Genomic DNA, 26,974 nt, shown 5'->3' on the forward strand with positions numbered 1-26,974 from the left:
AAACATGTATCAATAATAGAGCATATGACTGCTTTTTTGATTATTCTGTGAAGAATCAGCTCTTTAGAGACATAAAAACCACCTTAGTACAGAGCCCCATGCACTCCTCCTAAAATAAACAAAAATTTTATTTCAAGAACTCTTTATTTGAAACAGAAGCCAGTCTTTAGGGTTGAAAACTTTAGGAACAAATAAGACTGTGTTTTTGTCTTTTATAAATGGCTATAGCCAGCAAACACTTGGAAAGTGTGTATAGAACACTGGCTGATGCTAGGTGTACTCCCCTAAGAGTATGGTTCTCACTAGGGAAGTGGAAAGACTTGTTTGCCAGATGTTAGGAACTGAATATAGGCCTGTTCAACATGGCAGCTTAAAACTGTGTTTAGGGTTCTTACTGATGGAATGTACCCAGTGAGACAGTACAGAAGAAAGGAAAGACACAATTTGTATGCATAGAAATAAAATAAAGGTTGGGAATACACCTTCAGATCTCTAGATCTTGCCCAATTAGATTGATTCCACTTGCTTGTTTATTTTCAAGTTCTTTATTTGGAACTGGCCAGCACTTTCCCAATTCTATTGGTAGTTGTAATTTTAGCAGCCTCTAGTGTGTTCCAGAGCAGTGCCTTTCAAAGTCTTTTGACTGCAATCCACAGTAAGAAATACATTTTGTACAACCATTTAATATATGATATGCATGCCTAATGATTTCCACTTAAAAAATACTGGTTATGACTCATTGGTTTCATATCCCATTAATAGGTCAATAATTGTAGTATAAAAAAATGGCCTAAGATTCTGGTATTGCTGCATATATCACTAATATTTTAATTTCTTCATAGTGTTTCCTCCTTCTCCTCTAGATCTAGGAGCTCAGGATGCTATTTCTTAATTTGTTGGAGCCATTACAATTTCAACTTCTGCTTTAAAACCTGGAGCATATAAAGTGTTCCTCAAGCCTGCCATGGGTCTCATTTTCCTAGTACTTAAAGGTGTTTACTTTCTGTCTGGCATCCTCAACTTCTCTCTTCTAAGGCTCAGATCTTTCAGTATAAAGGATGAAGAGGAAACATTTGGGAAAAAAATGTTTTGAAATGATAATAACCCAGCTTCTGCTTATGGGAAATAATTGAAGCAGAACTTATATTCTTTTTGAAAACATAGCTGGCTGAGTTGCTGCAATGTAAAGGCTATAGACTTATTAACTTCCTAAAACGGAATGAGAAGTACAAACATGCTTTCAAGTGTGTTTAAGAAAATACAGAAGTTTCTTAAATCAGATTGTATTTATTAAAAACAGAATACAAAATAACCCTCGAATTCAAAGATCACCTCTTACAATGTTTATCCCCTAACAGATTAGTTGTAAAGAAAAAAACTTAATCATTTGAAGGGAGGTAATCAAAGTTTTAAGAATTACACATCTGGGGGTACCTGGCTGGCTCAGTCAGTAGAGCATCTGGGACTCTTGATCCCAGGGTTGTGAGTTCAAGCCCCACATTAGGTGTGCAGCCTACTTTAAAAAAAAAAGAAAAAACTGTACATCTTGTTGCAGACCGAGTTTATTCAAGCTCTGAGAGCTCAATATGTTCTTCCAAGTTTTCAACCGTTAGTAGCCCAAACCGATTGCTTCCCTCGTACCAGCATTTAGTGTCTGAGGTGGTTCCCACTCTGTTCTTTGACCAGCTGGTACCTTGTTTCTTTTGCCTTTTTTTTTTTGAATTTGATTTACCCTTTGGTAGGAATAATTCGGCAGAGGCATATGACCTTGTGGCATTGAACAGATGTTCATAAAGTTGCTTCGCCTCAGGGCACATGCTCAGGAGACTTTCTACAGAAGTCGATGTTAGCAGTTGTCGGCACAGTCCGTGTACCAGGCTTCCACTGTACAGTCTGTCTCACGGGAGAGGAAAAGAGTGTTGTTAAAGCATACGTTCAGTGGAGAACTTTGCTCATTAACATGGCTTTAACAAGTGCAGCTAAACACTTAGCTCTTCAATACAATTAGTACTAAAATTACTTAAAAACCTGTTCCTTGAAGGAAGGAACTGAGTTGTTAGTACAAATTTGGCTGGTGATATTTAAAAACTCTTTGTCAACAAATGAGATAGATGCCTGCTGGTTCTGCAATCAGCTGAAAGTTGAGCAGGCCTCTTACCACTTCAAAGAAAAGGAATTAAAAATGTCTGATAAACCAAATGGGCAGTCTGCTGAAATATGAGAAAATTTAGTGGCATCGTTTGCAACCTCACTGATTCACCTGCACTGAGAATCTACTGCAGGAATGTAAGATGTGGTTAACTGGAAGCCACAAATTTAATACATAACTTACTGCCAGAGTTGATCCACTGGTGCCTTAGCAACTAATGCAGAACCATCATTTAATCAGTGTAAGACCATCATTTAAAAAGCTTTATTAGTAAAGCTGAGATGCAAAAACAGTCCTGCTGAAATCATTATGAAGAGAACTGTTTGGTCTTGTTTTTTCCCCTGTTTTGTCGTAAAGGGATTTGTGGTAGCTAGAGAGGATCCAGTCTAGAATGACCTCAATTATTTAATGAAAGACACAAAAAAGACAAATAAAAATAAATAAATAAAAAGGAAAGGCATAAAGAATCCATAGGTCAAAGGCTAGTTAATCTTATTGGGTAGAAGGTTCTAGGGTTGACTCAGATTATCAGGTCCAGAGATGTATTAACACTATTTACTGCTAGGAAGCTTTATACCTTAAAACACTTAAAAGTCACACCAGCAGATTTTATATGCCTCCAAACATACATCATTCATTTATTTGACAAATATTTGAGTTTTTCCTAAATGCTAGGCACTGGGGCTACAAAAGTAAATAGCTAAGTGCCTTCCTCACAGAGCTTCCATTCAAGTGGAGAGAGACAAAGTGTATCTCCAATCTCCACTCCATTTGCTAACAATCTCCCCTTTATTCTTCCTCTCTCCCTCCCTCTGGGATCTCCTGGATGTCCAATCCACTGAACGTAGTACCCACACCCTACTGCTATCCTTTCTTTCTTACCAGCTTAAACTCCATACTCAAACATGATAATCCCTTCCTGGCATACAGGCTGCCTCTCCCTTCTTCATACTCACCTGGCAAAACAAAAACCCTAAATAAAGTCCACTTAAGTGTCTAGGAGTCATCTTATTAGAATAAAAGCTCCGTGACAGCAGATATTAAAAAGAAATATTTTGTTCACTACACCCTACCACAGAGTAGGCATTTAACAAATATTTGAACAAGTGTATGAACAGTATGCCACGTGTTAAGAAATGCAATTACAAAAATCCAAAAGAGTAATAGGACTACAGTGACTGGAAGTAGAGAGTAATATTCCAGGAGGATAATCAGAAAGAGGCTTTATAAAGTGATACTTGATCAAAGGCCTGAGAGAAATGAAGGAAAGAGTTCTATGCTACCAACAACTGCCTCTTTTTTTACTTTAAGGGACTGGCTTTTTAATCTTTGATCTAATGGCAATTTTCTTTGGGAATATGGACAAAAATTTATATGTTTCCAGCTCTTCAGCTATAATAGCGATCCAAGACCAATTATACTAAGATTAATTTTTAGAAATTTATTTGCTTTAAGTATAAATAAAAGTATTTACTTCTGTGTGCAGCCATCTGAACTAGTTTCCCGTGGTGCTTACCGAGTTAGGTCTGGTTCCGGGAGAGGAGCGGACAGCAGCTGATTGAGATACATCCCCATCTGCAGACAGCACTGCCACTGACAGAAGATGTGAGCTGTGTCTAAGTCCAGTCTCGTGCCCGGCCGTGTCTGCTCCTTCACTCTCTGGAACTCTTCATACAACATCCTAGCACCATCCTCCCGCAGATCTTCCTTATCTAGACAAAGAAACAACCCAAGGGCAGTATTTCCAAAAACACTGTATAGCTTGTAATTTTCTCTCTCTATAAAACTTTGAATTCCATAAAGAAAAAAATTAGTTTAAATAACCAAAATGCTTTTCTCTTCTGGCTCTTTACTATTTTAAGGTCAATGTAAAAGCCTTGCTGTATACATTGAAATATTTATACTGAAATGCCTTTTTAATGACAACCTAACTTCATTCAACCCTAAATTATTTATTTTTTTCCTTAAAATAGTATCTCTGACTTAAAATACATCTGCTTCTGAACTCTCCAAACCCAAAATCTGTCTCTCTGAAAAATACAAATTACTATTAAATATCCTTCTCTTCACTGTTCTCGTTCACTAAGTTTCCTTCCATGGAGACCCGCCCCTTGCTATAGTGCACTTACACAGCCTGTGTTCAAAGCACACTTTAACCTCTGCTTTATGGGAGGAAAACAAAAGCATGACTGACTCGAGACTATGGCAAATCATCTACTTCACATAGTGGAGGTTAAGAGGCAAGAAGCAACAAGCCTAGGCAATGAGGAGTGCTGTTTGCGTTCAGCTGTAAGCTCCTGCAGGTTTGAGTAGGGGCGCACAAAATGATATTGGACCAACTTGAAAGTAATAAAAAGGAGGCCCACCTTTTACCCATTAGCGAGCAGCAAGGCACTGAGCCTGCCTGGGTGCAGGGTCCACAATTCCTAAAAGAAAAGAAACAGACCCTTGACGTGCCCCTTCTGTTGGACTCAGGTAAAAAGTTAACAGGCTTGTGCTCTGAGAATGTTCTTAAACTACAGTATTATTCAATGGGTGGAAATACCCTAAAGTTGTGTTTTCACTAGTAGTGGGCGTTAACTCATTCAGTTGGCTCTTATAAGAAGAGTCGCTTCTGACAACTGTTCTCACACTTGGGGTGTCCTGGAGTCTGTACCAGTTCACTCTTTCCTTTCATGTGTTTTAAAAAGTAAACTCCAGTGTAGCACTGTCCAACAGAACTCTCAGCAATGACGGAAGTGTTTTGTGTCTCTGCTGTCCAATTCAGTAGCCTCTAGCCATATGTGGCTACTGAGCACTTCAAATGTGGCCAAGAAGCTGAAGTTTTCATTTAAAGAGCCCCACGTGGCTAGTGGCCATTAGATTAGATATCAGACAGCACTGTTCTGGGTGTGGTGATTGTTATATGTGTTTAGATAAGGAGTTACAGCATTCATAATCTTTTAAAGGGAATAACTCTATTAAAGAATTGAAGTGCTCCAAGGCATCAGCATTTATTTCACCCGATACTTACATGCAGCTGAAACTACCTTAAAGGGTATTTCTCTAACAGAAAAAAAAGTTACTATTTCTGTCATCATTAACACACTAATTGAAACTTACAGTGGAGAAAAAGTAAAACAACAGCACAAGCACGAATATTTACTATGGCTGTAGGAATTCAGAAGCTTTACCGATGGACAATTTTACATAAATTTCTAGTGATGATCTTGCCACTGTATTGATGCTCGGGAATAGGGATACGGTACATGGAGTCCAGAATGTAACTGGCACGTTACACATGCACACTTCGCGTGGGATGAGGCAGTAGCAGCATACCTTCACTGTTGTGCCCTTGGAGTCAAGCACTCCAGCACTGAGCCTGGCACACAGAAGTGCTCAAAAACATCTGCCAGTGAATGAATGATATTTTGGTGGCTCCACCCCTAAGTTCTGAATACAACCGATGGAAGTAAACAACAAAGAATATTTTTGTTTGTTTCTTTAAACTTGCAATTATATGCAAGCAATGTGCAAAACTTTCCTCCTGGAATTTCCAGATACCTACCAGGGCTGTTGATTATGACATGTAAGGGCCCCATCAGCATCCCTAGCAGTAAGGCCTGCAGGTGATGTAGCTTTGCCTTGGCCTCTGTGTGCTGCAACCAGTAGCAACTGACTGAAACGAGCAACTTCAATGAAGAAGGGATTGGCTCCAGGATGGTCTGTTTCACCTTCAGGGTTTCTAACAGAAGGATCTGCCTTTTGGCCAAGGAGAGCTGAAAATACATACCGAACATCCCGCAAGTTACTTTGGGGAATGTCTCCCCCCCCCCCCCCCCCCGCCCCGCCCCACCCCAAGTATAAAGAGACTTTAGTGCAGAGGAATTGCTCTGTCAGTTTCTTACCTTCCTGTGGAAAGAAAGAAATTAGCCACACTCAAAGCATTTAAAACACTGGGTGCTTATTAAATACGGTTGAATGGATATATTGTGTACTCCCACTACACGGCCCTTGCTCATGTCACTCCACCCTCCATGTAGGCTGGTGAACATCTTCAGTGCATGTCACTTGGGAAGCTTAAAAATTTCAGTCCTCAGGTCCCACACCCTGAAATTTGATTCAGTAAATGTGAGAGCAACCAAGGAATCTGCATTTTAACTATTCTGTGTTGAGAGACAAAGATCTATACTCAACCCTATTCTTAATTTTTTTTTTTTAACGTTTATTTTTGAGACACAGACAGAGCATGAACGGGGGAGGGGCAGAGAGAGAGGGAGACACAGAATCGGAAGCAGGCTCCAGGCTCTGAGCCATCAGCCCAGAGCCTGACGCGGGGCTCGAACTCACGGGCTGTGAGATCGTGACCTGAGCCGAAGTCGGACGCTTAGCCAACTGAGCCACCCAGGCGTCCCCTCAACCCTATTCTTAACCGCCAGTGACTACGGATGCCCTACCTTCTTCACGATGCCATTTCTGATCACCTCTGGAAGGCAAACTTAGATTATATGCACCCTCTGTGGCATATCATACAGCCTTCTATTTGTTTGGGTCTTGTCTCATGTCCCTACCCAGTTGAATGTTTTATTTTGTCTTTTTGTTTTCCTACACAGGGATTGTTCCAGGGTGGTTGCTTGTAGGTGAGAGGTATATTCAAGGGAGAAGGACTATCTGCATTGTGCTTGCACTAACACACCCCACTCACTTCTACTCCATGCGTTAGAGTACACTTCAAATAAAAGGGAGTTCACAGCTATGAGGGGTTTGGGCTTCTTGAAATAACTTTACCTTAATGAATCTTAAGAACCATAAGGACCTTCTAGGTCACACACTTAAACAAATAAGGAAATTTGTACTATTAACAGGGCACCTTCAGGAGGACTTTACCATCAAACTTTAAGAAAGAAAAAACGGGGCGCCTGGGTGGCTCAGTTGTTGAGCGTCCAACTTCAACTCAGGTCATGATCTCGTGGTTCATGAGTTCAAGCCCCACGTCCAGCTCTGTGCTGACAGCTCGGAGCCTGGGACCTGCTTTAGAGTCTGTGTCTCCCTCTTTCTCCACCCCTCCTCTGCTCATGCTGTCTCTCTCTGTCTCAAAAATGAATAAACACTAAAAAATTAAAAAAAAAAAAAAAAGAAAAAACTGGTGTTCCTAGTGTCTGCATGCAGCCAGAAAAGGATTTCTTTCTTAACTTTATGTAAGGATGAGACACATTTCTCAGTACCTAAAACCTAGTTTGTAGTCAAATCAGTGTGTTGACAGCTGGGAATGGACATGGCAACCTGAAATAAAACATCATAATTGATAAAATAGTTTCACCATTGATGCATGAAAGCATTAAATATAATTTATAAAACTCATTTTAAACTTTTGATACTGTGATAAAACTTTTTTTTTGTTGAGAGTGTGAGTGTGGGGGGGCGGGTAGGCAGAGACAGTGAGGGGGAGACAGAATCTTAAGCAGGCTCCGTGCTGTTGGCACAGAGCCCAACATGGGGCTCAAACCCACAAAGCCTTGTGATCATGATCTGAGCGGACTCAGAGTTGGACGCTTAACTGACTGAACCACAGTATCTCCCCGATAGTGTGATAAACTTTTTAAAATTCGAAATATGCAAGATGCTTTACAGTCTAAGCCATCACTCTTACGGGAAACAACAAGTACTTAAAAACTTTATGATCTCAACTGGTAGGAAAATACACCAAGTAAAGCTAAGAAAATACATGAATTCTTTTCTGACATATAATGCTTAAATTATTGAATTGTCTACAATTCAATTACAAATTACAATTTTTATGAACAAAGTAGGGTTTGGGCTTTGACTTTAGAAATGTTCTGACTCTCATTAACTGTACAGCATTGGGCAAGTTTCTGAGCTTTTCTACCATCAGTCTGATTATCTGTAAATGGGCATTACAATGAATTACACAAGATGTTTCATGGAACCCACCAGTTCTTAGCCCCTTCCAAAAGAGGAATGACTCTGCTCACAGCCCTTAAATTTGGTTAGGTTTTAGCCCAGTGACAACTTCCCCTTACCCCAGAGGGGAAGGAAAGCACAAGCTGGTAGAAGAAGATCCCACAGAGAAGCAGAGACACCTAGAGAGAGGCTGGTCGTGGCGCTTACTCCCAAAGAAAGACCCACTTGCATCTCTCCTTATAATTAGCCTCTCATGGGTTAACTTGAATGGATCTCTATCCACTGCAGCTAATAACCAAATGAAAACCCTATCCTATATGGTTACTGTGAGAATTAAATAAGTATAAAGTTGCTATTACAACCGTTGGCACAAAGCAGATAAAGTATTATTACTGCCTCATGTTAAGAAAAACAAAACGACTAGAGAACTATCACAAGATTTCTCTTATACCTGCATTTGTCTTTGGAATCACATTTGCACTTGATACCATTTCGAATTATCCTGGGCTATAGGCGCCTGGGTGGCTCAGGCGGTTTAGCGTCTGACTGTTGATTTCGGCTCAGGTCGTGATCTCATGGTTCGTGCTTTAAGCTCCATGTTGGGGTCCAGGCTGACGGCATGGAGCCTGCTTCGGATTCTCTCCCTCTTTCTCTCTCTCTCTGCCCCTCCCCCACTCATATGCTCGCTCGCTCTCTCTCTCTCTCTCTCTCTCTCTCTAAGAAACTTAAAAAAAAAAAAAGAATTGGGGTGCCTGAGTAGTTTAGTTGGTTGAGTGGTACAACTCTTGATTTCAGCTCAGGTCATGATCTCATGGTTAGTGAATTCGAGACCTGCGTCAGGCTCTGTGTTGACAGTGTAGAGCCTGCTTGGGATTCTCTCACTGTCCCTCTATCTCTGCCTCTCTCCTGCTCTCAAAAATAAATAAGAAAAAAGAATTATCATGGGCTAATTAGAGCTAGCAACACTGAACTAAGTACAGGATTGATTACTTTATGCCTAGGAAAAGCTGAAAGATACGACCACAAAGAAAGTGAACCAGACTTTCACCCTACTTTGAATACAGGTAAGTGATGAGAACACTTGTCATCTCCACTTAGCAAAGAGTATAATCAGCATGTTACACTCATTGACTCAGCTGGATTTTCTTTCATATGAGGGAAAAAGTGCCTTGATCCTATGTTGCAACCATACACAAAAAAATCAATTGTAGATAGACTGTAGATCTAAATATGAAGGACAAAAAAACTGTCATGACCTTGGAGCAGGTAATAATTTTTTAAGTAGGTTATAGAAGTGATAACTATAAATAATAAAAATTTAAATTGGACTCTATTAAGATTCTGTTCATCAAAACATACTCCAGTGAAAAGACAACCTACACTATGCAAGAGTCTGTTCACAATACATATTATTTGACAAAGGACACATATATAGAAATAAGCAAAAAGCCAACAGAAAAATGGGCAAAAGACCTTGAACAGAAACTTCTATAACAGAGTATCCACGTGTCCAATGGATACATAAAAGGTGCTCACATAACTCATCAGAGAAATACAAATTAACACCCACCAAATTGGTTAAAATGATGCCACTATCCAACCATCAGAATAGCTAAAAAAAAAAAAAAAATTTTAAGGATAAAAAATACCAGGTGTCAGCAAGGGTGTAAAGTAAGAGGAACTTTCATAAGCTGCTGGTGGGAATACTAAATGGTTAAACCACCTTGCAAGACCATTTGGCAACGTATCTTGTAAACTAAACATGCATATCCCACGACCTAGCAATTCCACTCTTAGTAGTATCTGCAACAGATAGAGTATCCATATTTTCAAGAAATGATGTGCACTAGCATGTTCATAGCACTATTCATAATTGCCCAAACTGCAAACTACCCAAATGCCCATCACCTGCAACATGGAAAGATCAATTGTGGTAAATTCCCACAATGTGGTAACATACGGCAATAAGAAATAAGTGATCTGCAGCTACTCACAGTGATCTAAACCTCACAAACTTTGAATAAAAGAAGCTAGATGAAAGGATTCACATTACAGGATTCCATATCTATAAAAATATAAAAACAGTTAAAACTATTCAGTGTTATTACAGGTCCGGATAGCGATTACAGGGGGTGGGAGAGGGCGTACTGCAAATGGACATTAGGGAAAGCTGCTGGGATGCTGATAATGAGTCTTCATCTGGACATTCTCTACATGGAAGTGTCAAGTTGGTGACAATTCATCAAGCTCTACACTCATCTGTGTACTTCGCTGTGTGTTCATACTCAGGGAGGAAGACTTTTCGGAGTGATGCATACGTTCGTTATTTTAATTGCAAGGATGGATTCACAGACGTAAACATATCAAACTCATCAAAGTGCACACTTTAAACATGGGCCCTTCACTGTACATCGTTTTTCAATAGAGCCATAAAAAGTTTAAGAAAAACTCTCCACAGCACCATTTATGTTGTGAGGAGAAATGTAATTGCAACAAACGCCACCCTTTAGAATTCTGCTAATTTCAATTTTATTGCTGTGGGTAAAGTTTTAACAAATCCCTTCTGTTTGGAATTTGACTTATGCTCAACTTTCTAGTTCTGAAACCCTAGAAATGTGATAAAGTCAGCTGTGTTACTTAGCATGGTAAAAAGGACTCTTGTAAAACTGCATCTAGATTTGAACTATAAATGAACCATAAACACCAGATGGGAACATCATATCATGGAGCTTCCCTGAGTGCAGTGACTTGTAATTAGGCACGGCCCTTGAGGGGCATAGCTCGGAAACTGTGTTTATGGAATCGTTCGAAGAAAGGAGTGGGGAAAGGAGGCCAGTGAGACTTTTTCTTTCTTTAAGTGAGATATAATTCACATATTGTAACATTCACCCTTTCAAGGTGATTTTAGTATATTTATAAGCTTGTGCAACCATCACTAATTCCAGAACATTTTGGCACCCCAAAAAGAAACCCTGTTCCCCTTAGTAGTCATTCCCCATTGCCAAGGAGGCTCTGGTACCCAGCTAATATGGATGTCATTTCCTCCTGCCTGAGCTGGTACTAATGGGGAAACTAGAGAGGTTATTCTCTGTTCAGCACTGTAGGCCAGGGATTGGCATTACTGACATTTTGGGCTGGATAATTCCTTGTGGGCAGCTGTCTTGTGCATTTTAAGATGTTTAGCAGCATTCTTGGCCTCTCCCACTAGAGGCCAGTAGCAACACCCTCCCCCCCTCCAACCACCTAGGCAGTGATAATCAAAAGTGTCTCCAGACATTGCCAAATGCCCCCCGGGGAAGGGGGGGCAGGGTAAGGGGACAAAATCACCCCAGTGGAGAACCAGTGGTGTAGACTGTTCCAAAAAACTCCCACAGGAAAGAAAAGCTTCATTCAAACCTGCTGGGAAGCAATGGTTGCTATCCTATATCCTTGAGCAGACTGGTACCAGGAGTGGTCTGTGACAGTCTCATGAATCGGAATATTAGTTGGATTTAAGAAAACTCCCAATAGGGGTGCCTGAATGATTCAGTCAGTTGAGCGCCCAACTTTTGATTTCAGCTCAAGTCAATGACCCCAGGATCATGGGATCGAGCCCCATGTCAGGCTCTGCATTGAACATGGAGCCTGCTTGGAATTCTCTCTCTCCCTCTGCCCCTCTTTCTGCTCACGCTCTCTCTCTCAAAAAACAAACAAAAACAAAAGAAAAAACTCCAAATAGGCCCTGCAATTGGTATAAATTTATCTGCATTTAATCTGTACATTTAATTGTGTTAGCCTAAGCAGTTCCATATATATTTGCAATTTTCAATATATTTATGTAAACAAATAAATGCTTGGATCCATAATTTTTTTTTTTTAACCTTCAAAAGGGGGTTGGTCTGAGTGTTACTCAGGTTTAAACAACACTGAATTAGGCAAAGAATCCTGTTTTCAATATCAAACTAATCATCATGAGGCCATAAACCTAATGCCTAAAAAAACAGGTCCTCATAGATAAAAATGAAAAATTAAGACCCAAGCATATTAATCTTATTAGTTGAAATCTGATGCAGTCTAAGATATCAGCTACGCCTATGACAAATGCCTACCAACGCACACTGTTTTTGTAGCTCAAAATTTTTTCCTTTGCCTTTTTTTAAAGGCACACACCCCCAATTTATGAATAGCTAGTGTCAACAGAGTAGTAGTAATAACTGCACAGATAACACAGACTACTGAAGTAGAGTGGAAATGGCAGATCGGGAGCTAAAAGACCTACGATTGGGTCCTAGCACTGCACCTCTCTGGCTGAGGTATCACACACTCACCTATTTTGAGTCCTAGCTTTCTCAGCTACGAACGGGGGGGGCGGGGGGAGTAGCAACCAACCTCATTTGGTTACATTACGAGAGACAGTATACATGAAAGCACGTTTTAACCCGTGAAGTACTTTACAAAAATGACATTAGTGTTACAAACGCTTACCTCGGTCAATTTGCTTAAGTCAGAATAATCCTTGGGCAGTTCTACTGCATTAACAATTGATGTCTTGATATTTTTATTAATCCTTTCCACTTCGCTGAAAGCTGGAGGCTGAGAAGGCAACGCATTCCAGGACACATTTTCCAGATGTGGGGAAGCATTCAAAAGAAGCCCATAGATGATTTGACGGATGGGCAGAGATATTCTGTGGGCATTTGGTTGCTGCATATTTTCCACCTGTGTGTGAAGAATGGTCCGTCTTAGCACCAAAGCGTCGCTGATGAAAGGAGATAGCTGGCCTTTGGCCAATGCCACTAATACCCATTCTGGTAAATCCAGATTCAAGGCGGCAGGACAGGCATAAGTACCATACTGGAAGAAGTCCTGCAACTTCACCTGGGATTGCTGGTATTCTTCCATGGAACAGCAGAGAATTTCCTTCACATTTTCTCGATCCTTTTTTGGGAGATATTTCAGAACGTTATCTAGTGCTTCGGTAGGGTTGGCAAAATGAGATAACCAATTCAGAAGTCCCAAAACTCGGTGGTGTCTCCTCCCCTTTGAACTGGTAGCTCCAAGAGGCAGACGGACTTTACTTAAGAATGTGTCCATGATGGGTAGATTGATATGATCATTTCCACACAGCACCGCAAAGAGAGGTAAGAGAGCTTTATTCATATTGCTGAAGTGACGGCAGAGCGCGTCAATGGAAAAGCATTTGGCAGGGATATAGCAGTCTCCTGTGCCTTTGATAGTGCTCACATTTCTCCACTGAAAGCTATTCAGTGGGCAAAACCCAGTTTTTAGGTCAAAAATGCAAAAGTCACTATCTGACGATAACACAGGGCAATTCCAATGATTAGCCAGTGTCATAATGTCCCGATCTGCTTCTGAAAAGCACTGGACAAAACACACCTGTAGCTTGATTAAAACCTGTATGAACACTTCCCGGATGAGTAAGGGACACACATACCCACCCCCACCAACAGAAAGGGAATGAGCCATCTGGATCTTCTCTCTGGCTCGATCCTTTAAAGTTTTAAGCTTTTTATCTGAAATGTCACATCCTCCGTCTAACACAACATATGGACAGATATTACAAGCAAACAGTGATTCAAAGAATTTTTGTACAACATCTGCAAAAGAGTCATAGTCCCCTCCATATCGAAGTTCCAAGTTTGAGTTGAAGCAAAGCCGGTGGAAGAGAGCATAGCCGTCAATGACAATTTTTGTGTCCCGCACCTTCAAATCAGTGAAGAACTCATTACTATGATCTTCTACAAAACTCATTAGTCCTCGGATACCCATGATGACTGAAGAACTGCCTAATTAAAACAACGGAACACACTTTCAACTGGTGCTCTTTACTGGGGACCAAGTTATCATTCCCAGCACCACAAACCAACAGCAAATGTCACGAACAGCTCTTTAACCAATATATTAGGTATCAGCATCTCAATTCTTACCTAGATGCTCAGGCACCACTGGCTAGCTGAGTTCATTTTCATTCTCTTTTGTTTTCCCCGTATGTTACAAGGCACAAGTGCAATGGGTTCACGGACTTTAACCTATGGATAGAGACGGGGGCTCTAAAAGAGAATCCATTAAAGTCCATTACTGACAGACTAATAGAGACTACCGTGGACTTTGATATTGAGATAGATAGCCGTCACCGTCTTCCAACAAAGAATATTTTTGTGGGGTCAAGATAAAAAGTCCTAAGCTATAAAAATGATACCCTCTTCGATCTCATAATTAATAAATCAGGGAGCACAAGGCTTCAGTTAACTAAAGTGTGTAGGGTCAATGATACGGATCCAGTTTTTCTTTTCTGACAATCAGGGTCTGGGAATTTCTTTTAGGCCTTGGCTTGTGGTCCCATCTTAATTGGCAATGTTTTGAGTAAGGACAATTACTGCTTCATGCCTGGAAGAACTTAAAACTCTCCAGTTTCACCTTAACCAGAGGCTCTTTTCATGTTCTCATCTTTGCATTATCTGGCTCAGTACCAAGAATATCGTTCCCCATCTGGCTACCCGAAGTCATAGGGTGTGTATTACTAGTATTTCCTTTGGCCTCACGCTCCAATACGGCTCAGCATAGCATGGTTACCGATTCTGTCTTTATTTAAAATAATGAGATTTTGTCAATCATGTATTTCTTTTGCATTATTTTTGACGTTTAAATACACTGCATTAAAATATATGTATCTGGATCACAGACTTCGGGGGCACCTCTTTGCATTCTGCGCCCAACTCAATTCACCCCAGTTTTCGCCCTTCCTTATCCAGTATAGTAGTCATTTATTTATAAGTGGGTCTTGTGAAATACATGCAAACAGAGGGAGGCCGTGTCAACTCATCCTAAACTAATTACAGGACCTTGCAATAGCTGTTGAACAAATGCTTGCTGGATGGGAGAAAGGCGCACAAAACGTTTGCTGTAAGTCGTCAAACACAGGCTTCCGTACATTACGCCACCCCAGCCCTTACAACCCCACTACCCGGACCAGCGGCAGAGCCCACCTGCACGGTCCTCCCAGAGGGCCAGCCCCTCCACTAAAAGACTGCAGGAGCCAAGGGAGTCCTGGAAACGCCTGCACGTGAGAGTCCAACCTCAAGAGCGGGAACCGGAAGCCTCCGCGTATGACGTCACTGGGAAGCTCGGTTCCATGAAGCCAGTGGTGCCACACCGCGCCGGGGGAACAGATGCTCCCGGGCCCCGAGACGTCAGGTCGCTAAGGAAGGCCGGGAAGTAATCTCCGAAATGGCCGCTGTCATGTTAGTGAAGCCGGGCGGGTCGGGCCTCTTCCCCTTTCCCCGCCCATTTGGGTCGGTGCACACTTCCGCCTCGGGGACCGGCTCTGTGCCGCCTCGCCCCTGCTTCCCAGCATGCCTCACGCTGTCTCCCTGGCAACGGTCCCCAACAACCTTGCCGGGAGGCCCTGGAGCTCCGCGGTGCTGTCGCGCCTACGAGGGACCTGCCCAACGTACGTCCCATTCACGGGTGGGACTGTGGGCCTGCCCCGGCGCCGCCGCTCCTGCGCCCTCGACAGCGAAAGGTATGCGAAAGGCAAAGGGCGCTCCGCGGGGCGTGCCGGGCTCCCCAAAGCCGGGGAAGGTGATGGCGTCGGGCTGCCCCAGCCAAGATCCGCATCCCTGGGCCTCCATGCCCGCGACCTCTTCACTCCCCTCAGCTACTTTCCTCCCGGATCTGCTCCAGTCTCCGGAGAATAACGGTTGCCGGCGCCTCCTCGAAATATGTTAACCCGCTTTGCGAAAGTGTATTTTTTTTTTTTTAAAGAAGTTGAGGCAAGGAATGTTAAACTTAAGGTTAAAGTTTACCTTTAAGGTTAGCGTTGTACTTTAGCAGAATCTGGTGTCAAATCTGCTTCCTCTCATTTCAGGGAGGAGAGCTATTTGACTTCAACCTATGATAAACACTCCTTCTCATGTCTTTTGTCTAAGGGTCAGTTGCACAAGGAGGTAATCTCACCTTTTCACGGTTCCCATCCAACTTTGTAAATCTCTTTCCTCCTCACGCCACGCACACTTTTCCCCCTCTCCCTTGGGCCACAGTCGGTCGGCTGGACGCTTGTTTGCCCTGAAAAAATTTATTGAACACCTACTAGATGACAGGCGCCAAAGAGAGATAAAGAAGTGTGTCCCTGGCGCTCAAGTTCATTCACAACCTTCGTTGAGGTGGGCGCGAGGGAACGTTGACAAGAGAACAGGTTGTTTTGGAATCTAGACTGCCCTCTACCTACTAGGGTAGCTCTGTGTTTGAAGAGAGGAGACTAATGGAGTGACGGTCTGAAGGTGGCCTGGGGAAGGGGGCGTCAGGGCTGAGTCTGGGAGGTTGGGCCAAAGGAAACTCTGTGGCCCAGGCCAGACTGCTTAGACGTTGCTGGGTTTAAAAGCTCATTTACAAATAGGAGCCACTGGGAAATTGGACTTTCAGAACCATTCTGTCTCTCACTAAACAGGGACCTTCATCTCACCTCTAAAATAAGGAGAATTACTGGGTGATTTGAAGGGTCCTTTTCAGTTGAAAAAGCTGTTAAGTCCATGCATTTATCTTAACAGCTTAATTTGGCCAGAAAGTATCACTTTTATGGGACCACAGAAAGCAAATAAAATACACATCTGGAGGCCTGCTCTCCAGTTGCTTTTTTCAGTAGTAGACTTCACTAATATTTTCTGTGATCTTGATAATCTGACATAATTTTTTATTTATTCAGGGATTTTGAGGTATAGGCACCAGCTCTGAAGTTCTAACCCAATGTTAATGTTGTTTTAGTATTCTCATGAGACACAACCGCAGGATAATTTGGTTTCTTTCCTTTTTTTTTTTTTAAGATTTTATTTCTAACTAATCTCCACGCCCAGTGTGGGCCTCAAACCCACAACCCTGGGATCAAGAGTGACATGCTGTACTGACTGAGCCAGCCAAGCACCTCTCTCTGTCTCTCTCTTTTTTTTTTTTAAGCTGGTTACTAGAATACTTCTGACTGGCATCAGGTAAAACTGAACTGATTAATGCATTATTTCAAGAAGAAAAATGCTGTAAATGGACATTTACCATTTATATTCTATTCTGAGGATTTTTGTAATTGCCACCACCATGTGAAGCCTGTTGGTCATATACCCCAAAACACAGATAACATCTTGTGTTATCATTATACACAAGCAGTTTTTGTCTTACAGCTTTGGAATAGTTGCATATGGAAACTTGACTCCAAGGCATAGACAGTCTTCAATTTAAAATCATATTTTCATAGATTTAAAACAAAACCCACTCTTCATCATTACTAAAGACATTTACATTTTGATGAAATAGAAATGACTTTACTGGGCACACACTCATATGGAATAGCCCTACTTTTCATAATCCTGCTATGCATTTATAGTTTCTTGAGGAATTACAACACATTTATATTCAGTTATCGTTAAAATACAATTTTTGGTTTGAACTGGATTTGTGACACTTCTTGTTTCCAATTCAGAGAGATTACTCTCTACATAGTGTGTATAATAACTTCAGAAACTGGATCAGAAATTGTTTAGGAGGGGAAAGAATTTATTCCGAAGTCTTTCTTCCTCTTCACATGTATTCTAATAGATGCAAATACAATGGTTTAATGTCTACAGAAAGAAATTCTATGCTGATTTCTAGTCTAATCCTAACTCACTATTTTTTTTTAATGTTTATTTATTTTTGACAGAGAGAGAGAGTAGAGCATGAGCAGGGGAAGGGGCAGAGAGAGAGGGAGACACAGAATCTGAAGCGAGCTCCAGGCACCGAGGTGTCAGCACAGAGCCCGACGCGGGGCTTGAACTCACGGACCGTGAGATCATGACCTGAGCCGAAGTCGGATGCTCAACCGACTGAGCCACCCAGGCACCCCGAATCCTAACTCACTATTTGTTAATCAAAACAGACATAAGGTAGGAAGAAAGAATTACAAAAATATTGGGGCGCCGACTTCGGCTCAGGTCATGATCTTGCGGTTCATGAGTTCAAGCCCCGCGTCAGGCTCTGTGCTGACAGTTCAGAGCCTGGAGCCTGTTTCAGATTCTGTGTCTCCCTCTCTCTCTCTGACCCTCCCCTGTTCATGTTCTGTCTCTCTCTGTCTCAAAAATAAATAAACGTTAAAAAAAATTTTTTTTTCAAAAAAGAATTACAAAAAGATTAATGCAAATGTATAGATTTAAGGAAATTATAATGTTCTTAAATTTGGATTTTTTTTAAGTAAGTGGGGAGTATAAATCTTAAACAGATTAACTGTAACTCAGTTTTGCTATATTCATTCAGATGTATGAGGGAAGGCTCTCTTCCTGTGACTGTCTTCTATTAGAATCTGCAATATCTCTACCTTTTAACATTTTTCTCTCAAGTCATTAAATGTGGTGTCATTGAATCCATTACTCAGGGTGCAAGCATCACGGTCAGAAACATACACATAGTTAGGAATCTGTCGACATTCTTTAGACCTGATCTCTGGACTTTTCATCTTTCAGGGATTGACTGACGCTACTTGGATTAATTTGACGATCTCCTAGGAGACTCGAAGTTAAATTTCTATAAACAGATAAACTAGTTCTCTCTCATTTGGAGCAATGCTGAAGTTCCAAGAGGCTGCTAAGTGTGTGAGTGGACCAATAGCCCTTTCTGCTTATCCAAAGACCTTGATTGCAAGAAGATATGTAGTTCAACAGAAACTTGGTAGTGGAAGTTTTGGAACTGTCTATCTGGTCTCAGACAAGAAAGCAAAACAAGGAGAGGAATTGTAAGTAAAAATACTTCATACGCATTTTGAGTTGGCTGCCTTGTATGCGTAGCTCTTAGCTGATTAAGAATATGGAGTACCGTTTGCTTTTTGCATTTAAGGTGGTCAGAATTGAATAAGCAACAGAAAAGCTTCTTGAATGATGTCTCCAGATAAGGTTTTTAAAGCCATTTCAGTAGGTGAGTGAAGTACCAAACGACCTAGAGAAGGGAGATGGAGTAGATTAAGTGGAGATAAGATTTTTATGCATACCAGAGTCTCAATTACAACGTTGCTTCCACTTAACTTGATTGGGACTTCTTGAATGAGAAAGTAAGAATTGTTTATAATGAAGGCAGTTTTAGAAATGTTATGAAATGCAAATAAATGATAATTCACACTTGAGGTGAATAGGGTGTACTAAAAGGAAATATGGTACTAATTTTCTTTGGCTTTCTTCTATGGAGGAGTTTTTCAGTCTGTAGTCATACAACTCTCAAATTAGGACATTTAAATCAAACAGGAGCTCCCTTAGGACATTTAAATCAAACAGGAGCTCCCATCTAAAATTAACTTATATTGAGGATCCTCTGGTTACTTCCTTTTCTTTGATTTTGATGGGACTGTTAAATTGTCAAGGTAGAGAAAATGTCTGCTACCGATAAGGATCAATCTTCATTTTTAGCTTGAAGTTGTTTGAATTTGCTACAATGAAAAGTTAGTTGGAATTGGAGTTAGGATAAAAAACTTGTACGTCTTGTATGTCAGAAACAGGAAAAAAGAGAAGGCAGAAGTAAAAATGATCCAAGATGTCAGCCTTTAACTCTAGGCAAACAAATTTCCATCCCATAATCTATTCTTTTATTTGGAGGTTTTAAGTCAACTCAAAATTCTTTTAGCTTTTGCTCATTGGATTTAATATCAGTGTGATAAACATTTTCTACTTCTTAATATTACATAGGAATTAGAAAAGTAAATGTTGGTGCTGCTATTTTATTTTCAAACTCAACCTTTTAAATGGTCTCTGTGTCCAGAATTTTACAAAGTAATTATCAAGAATCCATAGTTTTCATTGAATTCCTCTATGAGGAATGATGACAGTGTCCTTAGAACAGGTTTCACGACTCCTATCAAAGACTTCTTTTCCATAAATCCTAGAGGTGCTCTTCCAGCCATGTAGAACAGGATGATAAATTTCTGAAAATTAACAGAGTACCTTTATGGAAACATTGAGAGTAAGACCTAAATCTGACCCAGGACTTGTGTACATCATACTGTAAATGAGGTGGGGCCACAGGCAAACAGTCAAGAAAGAATCCTTGAGACGTTTTTGGTGCAAAAAGGTGCTTTTATTATAGCACAGGGACAGGACCTGTGGGCAGAAAGAGCTGCACCTTTGTTGTATGAAGCTGGTGGTAACATGCCTACTGCTCAAGGGGGAGGGGATATGCAGAGAGTAGTAGATCATAAAGGTTTTCTTCGAATTTCTGCTTGTAAAACTACTTTCACAAGATTTCTCTGGTGCTTATCATTCAGCTTGATATTAACTATTTGTGAGATGTGCAGGCAGTCATGAGACCCTTTAAGAATGTAGCAACCAGTACGTCTTTGATCCTTATTGGAACTATGCAGGCTATAGATCAGTCTTCTGGGCTAAAAGGGCTAAAAGTGAACATTTTTCTTCTTCTGTCTCTCATCATAAAGATCATATCCAATTTTGGTTTCTTTAATGAGTAAGGAATATGAAGAATTTTAAGGAAATTCACAGAAGGGCTAAAAAGTTGATTAAACGAATGTAAAATAAGATATATGAAGACCAAACTTGAAAGCTTCAGACTTGAGATAATGGGTGTATATGCACCCATAGTATATGGGAGTGTAGTGTATATGCGTGTATTGGAGGAAGGGTGCAGAAATGAGAGAGGAAGGGGCTGGTTGGTTGGGATGTGATTTGCCAATAACTTTTCCTGTACTTGCATTGGTCTAAAAATACCTGATTTGAACTGAAGATGGCAGATGAAGCCTCCGTCTGTGGAATGAATCCAACAGTGAGGATAATTGACAAATTATTTGACACCGAAAAGTCTGGTGTAGAATCTCTTGAAAAGGAATCATTCATCATCAGAATCTCTACATACATATTACATACAACATTCAGCCGTCAGATGTGTTTTGTTTGGCCTGCATAGTGGGGTTTTTGTTTTTAGTCTAAATTAGTTGCCAGTATTTAAAAATGTACATTCTCATAAAGATTGAGCTTTTCATCTTCTCTTGGAAAAAAAAAAAAGATTTGGTAACATTTGCTAACATTGATGCTATATAGCCAATATGGGCTGGAGCTGGGTAGCAGCTGCCCCCTTCAGACAGAACCTGTACTCTTCAATTAGCCGTGTCTTACCACTCTTCACTGTCTCTTATACCCACTGCCTATCTCTGTAGACATCTGATTTTACACCTTTGCTAAAATCATGAAGAATCATGGCTGTGGCTGCTCACAAAATCCTAGAAGGCTAGAAGGAAGTCAGTAAGTGTCACAGTTAAGACCACAGGGTTTGGAGGTGAACAGGTCAAATGTAAAGCCAGTCGTTATGCAGGTTCCTCATCTGAGCTTCAGTTTTCTTATGTGTAAAATGGGTATTAAACCTCATAGGATTGAAATAGGGTTAAATAAAATATCTATATACGTATAAAACATCCAGATAAACATATATTATCTAATAAGGAATATATAATATAAAAACAAATATAAGATATATTTGTAAATATATGCATAAAATATAGAATATCACATTACCTTATATATAATTATCACTCAATAACAGTTGAGGTTCATCTTATTTATAAACAATCCAAGTTATAGGAATAATTAAAGGAAGCCTACCAAAACTTTATCTAGTCACGACCCAATAACTTTACTCTCTATTAACAGGAAGTTTTTCTTTTGTATTCCACTTTTAAGAGAGAAATCTCTCCAAGCAATCTGCTATCAGGCATGTGATTTTAAAATCTTCTTCAAGAATCTTTCTTGAGATTGTAACAATTCTATTGTCATATTCTTTTGTATCTCTATGACTGTCCAAAAGCAATTGATCCTCGGAATGTTGACTTTTTAGCTACATAAAATAGCAACTTATCAGTGATTATGTTTCATACATGTTACAGAGGCAGAAACTAAACTCATTTTTTAAAGATTCTTTCCCCACAGTGTTGACAATTGAATCTTTAGTTAGTGAGAAAAGCACATTAATTAGCACTACCCATTGTCCAAGCAATTTGGTTACATAAAATTTTAGATTCTACTTTACATACTGGGCTATAAACATAGGGAATTGGTTAATATTAGAGATGGGTAGAAAATAATACTTTCTGAAAAGATTTATATAATGTTGTGAATGCTCCTCCCTTAATAAATCAAAGTAGATCTGACTCCCTTCATTGTTTTGCAGACATACCCCTAACTGTTTGAGATTATAAGGAAAGTATATCATAACCTTTATATACCAGACTATCTCTTCTCTAGTTAAAAGAGTGACTTGGGTGTACTATGAGTCTGAGGTGGTCTACAGGACACTTATTACTAGCCCCTATGAAATCTAGGTTTACGTAATATGCACTTTTAGATTTAATTGAATTTGACAAAAGGGAATAGCTATTCTAACTTTTCCATCAAAGTATTGCAATTTATCATTATGCCACTTGGGGGCATCACTCTACCATTGACATTTTTCATATTCTGTGAATTTGTGAATTTTAATTACAGTGTAAATACCACATTCCTTTACATTTTTATTGACTTTCTGCATTTGCTATGGGATAAAACAAAAAACAAAAAACTATAGCCATGACATTTGATTAGTGTGTGTTTGGAGAGAGTTTTCTCTTTGGCATAAAGATCGGGCATTCCTTTTTTGGTTATCACAGTAGTATGAAATTAAACTTTAAATGAGTATTGAATGACACAGAGGGGTTTTTTTATTCTGTATCATGAAATTTATAAACCAATATTTGGGAATATTTTCTTTCATGATTCTAGAAACTCTGGTCTAATGAATGTGGGGATATGATAATGTTAATTCATATTCCTAAATATTGTTCTAATTCAACTTCATAATTTTATATTTTTGTTAAGCTGTCAGACTTTATTTTTAATTAAAAAATTTTTTTAATGTTTATTTTTGAGAGAGAGAGAGAGAGAGACAGAATGTGAGTGGGGTGGTGGGGGGAGCAGAGAGAGAGGGAGACACAAAATCTGAAAGCAGGTTCCAGGCTCTGAGCTGTCAGCACAGAAGCCGACGTGGGGCTCAAACTCACACATGAACTGTGAGATCATGACCTGAGTCGAAGTCAGACACTTAACCAACAGAGCCACCCAGGCGCCCCTGTCAGACCTTTTTCTTTAAAAGCAAATCCATAAGTGATGAGCTAAGAAGGTCTTTGGTTCTTAGCATAGTGCATGTAACTTAATAGAAAAGAGATGTTAAGGAAGTAATCTTACCTTACCCTAAGATACATGATTAAACTTGTACATGATTAGTTGTACATGATTAATCATGGCCACAGTTGTAATGAATTTAGAATTTTCATCTTAGCATTGAATGCTGGTTATAATGCTGTTTTAAATTTCATCAACTTAAAATACAGTGACATTATTATTTAGAGTTCATTTTGTGCTGTCGTCTTTTGTAAAAGTTTGTCGACTCATAAGTATTTAATTTATATATTAAACCTTTGCTTTATACTGAACACCAGCGAGGAGACTGAAGCAATAGGAGATAAGGCTTGGCTCTCAGGAGCCTCCAGTCTGGAAGAGGGATAGAACTAACCTGTAGAAAACAACTAGTAAATGGTACGGGGTTTAAACACTTGTGTGGCAGGTTGCTCTCAGAGATGTTGGAATGGCCAGTGCCCAGATCCCTTCCTAGCTACCTACAGTCTTTATTTTGCTAGTTTCTGTGCATTATAGAGAGCTTTCATTTTTTCCCCTCTTGGTCCTGTGGTGTAAATATCCAAATATTTCTTTCTTTATCTGTGCACCTACACATTGGCCTTTGCCTAAATATGGCCAACATTGTTAACATGCAAATGCATTCTCTCTCCACAGAGCATTTCTTCCCAGTATTATATATCTACCGTATGAGATAAGGACTGGAGTTAAGTAGGAAAGGTTAGCAAGTCCTTAGAGAAATGGCCTCAAGCCCAGGTCCTTGCCTCCCAGGAGAGCTTTTGGGCCTGTAGTAGAGCAGATTTTTAAAAGTTCTAACAGGCAGATTTCCCACCCAGCCACAGAAACAAGATTGACGAGAGTGGGCTAAGAGTTGCTGCTAGGATTAGTCGCACTGACAGCAGAGGGGAGAGGTCTTAGACCTTAAAAGTAAGGGAGGTGAAAAGTCATAAAAGGGTGACAACAATCATAAAAATAAAACCCACAGCAGTCTGGGTCCATTAGTGGAAGATTGCTCTTCTAAGCGCAGTCTCTTCTGAGAGCATCTCAGATTTATACCCCGGTTCCAGCATGTGGTGTTGAGATACAATCATCAGTAGGGATGGAGCTGAGGAGGTCAGGGCCTTGCAGGACAGAACCGTAGTTAGCCACCACACTAGGATCCAGTCCTCAGCTTTTCATCTTAATATACCTAGTCATGGTCAGTCTTGATAGGGCTTCCTGTTAACTAGATTCAGGCAAGACAGATGTGCAAATTGTGATGCCACTTCTTAATTCAGGGCCTAGAGTGAATAGTATCTCTTTTCATGTGCCCTCAACCATTTTCTGATGCAAGTTCTGGAGAAGCTGAATATCTAATCAGAAGTGAAAATAAAACAAAATGAAGTGGGTGGAATAGACAGCTATTTGTTTAAGCCAAATAAAGGGTCTCTTCCTCATAACACAGAACATCATTCCAAAGTGACCATTTTTCTCAGAACCGTCAGACCCAGGGTATATCTCCTAAATAGCTCTGGATATGCGTACATTCAGTTATCTTTAGGGTACCTCCTTTTCCTGTACTGATACTAATATACATACATTTAATAAAAAGTGCAGGTGTGCATAAAGCTGGAAAATGTATAATCCTGCCATCCAACTGCTGGTCTTTTCCGTACGTGTTGACAAATATTTATTCACTCTTCTAAGGAAACATATGGCATTGGTCACAGTGGTTGCCTCAGAGATGGAGGGTGAGAATGAGGAGACTTACTTTTCACTGAATCCTTTTTGTACATTTGTAATTTTGTACCATGTGCAAGATTAAAAAAAAACACCCACATAATAAATAAAAGTAAAAAAAAATAACTCCACATGTTTATTCAACAGATGTTGGTCACTATTTGCTGGTCACCTGCTCTTCAAGGAGCTTGAGTTTAGTGGTTCTCAACCTTGGCCAAAGAATGGAATCATGGTATTTTAAAAAAATACATGTTTGAGCCATACCCCAGTACATTGTTTTAATTGGACCACACCCCAGGCATCTGGATTTTCGAGAGCTTCCAGGTGATTTGAATGTGCAGCTAGGCTTTAGAATATTGGTCTAGTGAGAGGGAAAAATGCTAATTGTATAATCATAAAAGTAATTACAAGCTGCCATAACCATTGTGAAAGGAAAGTCTTGGTTGCTCTGAGGTGTGATAGACCCTTCTAAGCTGGCAGGGTGGCACTGGGGGAGGCAAGGCTTCCCAAGAACATGTTGTTTCAGCTGAGACCTGAAGGACGATTAGGAACCAGCTAGTGGTTTTCTCACTTTATTGGGCATCAGAAGATTGCCTGGAGGGCTGTTAAAACACAGATTGCTGGGTTCTCCTCCCAAAATTGTGACTTGGCAAATCTGGGTGGGGTCTGAGAAGGCGCATCTCTACCAGCTGTTGCTGCTGACCTGAAGACTGCACTTCCAGGACCACCGAACTAGGCAAAAGGGCGAGAGAACGCTTCTGCTCAGTGTCTGTATAAGTTTGCATCTTTTTTTTTTTTTTGAAGCACTAAGATATAAGTATTTTCCCATGTTATTATTATTTTTTTTAGTTTTGAAAAACGTTTTGTCCGAGAATTACTTAATTTCAAATATCTTCCAAAATACAACTTCCTAGGTTGCTACAAAAGAAAGCAAATTCAATAAGTAATTTATATCATTAAATATGTTTCACTCGTGTATACATATAGAATGCCATGCAATTAATATTTAGCCCTGGAATGCCTACCATGTGTTTTTCCTTACTAACGAAAGGCTCAATCCAGCACTTGCTATGGACTATGTACAACAGGCCGAGTTCAGTGTTCATAAGAATTTGACATCAGCTGCCTCGATTTACAGCTGTGGTAGTTTGTCCACAGGGGTGTCAAATTTGAACTCTATAGGAAACAGATCTGGAGCTCGAGGATAGATAAGCCTGTTGGACTGTCTGATTGTAACATCAGCAACACCAACGACATCCCCAATTTGTTTTTGGGTCCTCTTCTCAGTGGAGGCCTGTGAGGCCATGTAAATGATTGCCACTGCCACAGATACCAGGAACCTTCCTTCCAGGAACCAAATCCAGTTCCACAGCTTTATGGGCTATGCGTGTAGGTGCCATCTGTACTTGTTTAAGAAGACAAAGGTTGGAACAAAACCTGGACATGAAGTCCCCAGTTGTAATCAAATCCACACTGGTTTCTGAAGCTTTCAAACTAAGTTTAAAACATTGACCGATTGCTTTCTTAGAAATTTGTGACATGGCACATAGTTTTTTTAAATGTCCTAGGAACCCCGTATTTTCCCATGTTACTAAGTCCTCTTACAGACATCACTTTATTTATTTGTAAATGTTTACTTATTTACTTAGAGAGAGAGCGTGTGCACATGTACAAGTGGGAGGAGAGGGAGAGAGAGAATCCCAAGCAGACTCCTCACTGTCAGCACAGAGCTCGCCTCTAGGCTTGATCTCATGATTTGAAATCAAGAGTCAAATGCTTAAGTGACTGAGCCACCCAGGCACCCCTTAATAGCATCATTTAAAATGCTTGCGGGGCACCTTGGTGACTCATTTGGTTGAGCCTCAGACTTTGGCTCAGGTCATGATCTCACAGTTTGTGAGTTTGAGCCCCACATGGGCCCGTTGCCCTCAGCACAAAGCCCACTGGCATCCTCTGTCACCTTCTCTCTGCCCCCCCACCCCGCTTTTGCTCGCCCTCTCAAAAATAAACATTAAGAAAAAATAAATGCTTG

At 40.3% G+C, this 26,974-nt stretch overlaps 3 protein-coding genes across 10 annotated transcripts in view; 2 read left to right on the top strand and 1 right to left on the bottom strand.

Annotated features, from left to right (window-relative positions):
* ATP2C1 (ATPase secretory pathway Ca2+ transporting 1) overlaps positions 1-4,218 on the top strand; it is a 174,694-nt gene extending 170,476 nt beyond the window's left edge. The window contains exon 28 of the mRNA XM_030329618.1: positions 3,636-4,218. Within this exon, the coding sequence (XP_030185478.1) occupies positions 3,636-3,707 (72 nt within the window). The 3' untranslated portion in view covers positions 3,708-4,218. The remainder of the gene's footprint in view (positions 1-3,635) is intronic.
* On the bottom strand, positions 1,268-15,310 carry ASTE1 (asteroid homolog 1). 6 transcript variants are annotated; one of them, XM_030329624.1, is made up of 5 exons: positions 15,127-15,310; positions 12,515-13,836; positions 5,697-5,907; positions 3,666-3,861; positions 1,268-1,893 (listed from the first exon to the last, which is right to left on the bottom strand). In XM_030329624.1, the coding sequence occupies exons 2-5, from the start codon at positions 13,817-13,819 to the stop codon at positions 1,563-1,565; spliced, it is 2,043 nt and encodes a 680-aa protein (XP_030185484.1). In that variant the 5' UTR covers positions 13,820-13,836; positions 15,127-15,310; the 3' UTR covers positions 1,268-1,562. The 6 variants fall into 6 exon arrangements, with proteins under 6 accessions (XP_030185484.1, XP_030185483.1, XP_030185482.1 ...); XM_030329623.1 differs by having other exon boundaries at positions 15,037-15,310; XM_030329622.1 differs by having other exon boundaries at positions 12,515-14,079; positions 15,037-15,310.
* Positions 15,311-15,454: 144 nt separating this feature from the next.
* NEK11 (NIMA related kinase 11) overlaps positions 15,455-26,974 on the top strand; it is a 269,267-nt gene continuing 257,747 nt past the window's right edge. For 2 of the 3 annotated variants that reach the window (XM_030330176.1, XM_032594670.1), the window contains exons 1-2: positions 15,455-15,572; positions 18,532-18,800. In XM_030330176.1, coding sequence (XP_030186036.1) covers positions 18,631-18,800 — 170 coding nt within the window. In that variant the 5' untranslated portion in view covers positions 15,455-15,572; positions 18,532-18,630. The remainder of the gene's footprint in view (positions 15,573-18,531; positions 18,801-26,974) is intronic. The other variant, XM_030330179.1, reaches the window with a different exon arrangement.

This window comes from Lynx canadensis, chromosome C2, assembly GCF_007474595.2.
Source record: "Lynx canadensis isolate LIC74 chromosome C2, mLynCan4.pri.v2, whole genome shotgun sequence".
Classification (NCBI taxonomy): domain Eukaryota; kingdom Metazoa; phylum Chordata; class Mammalia; order Carnivora; family Felidae; genus Lynx; species Lynx canadensis.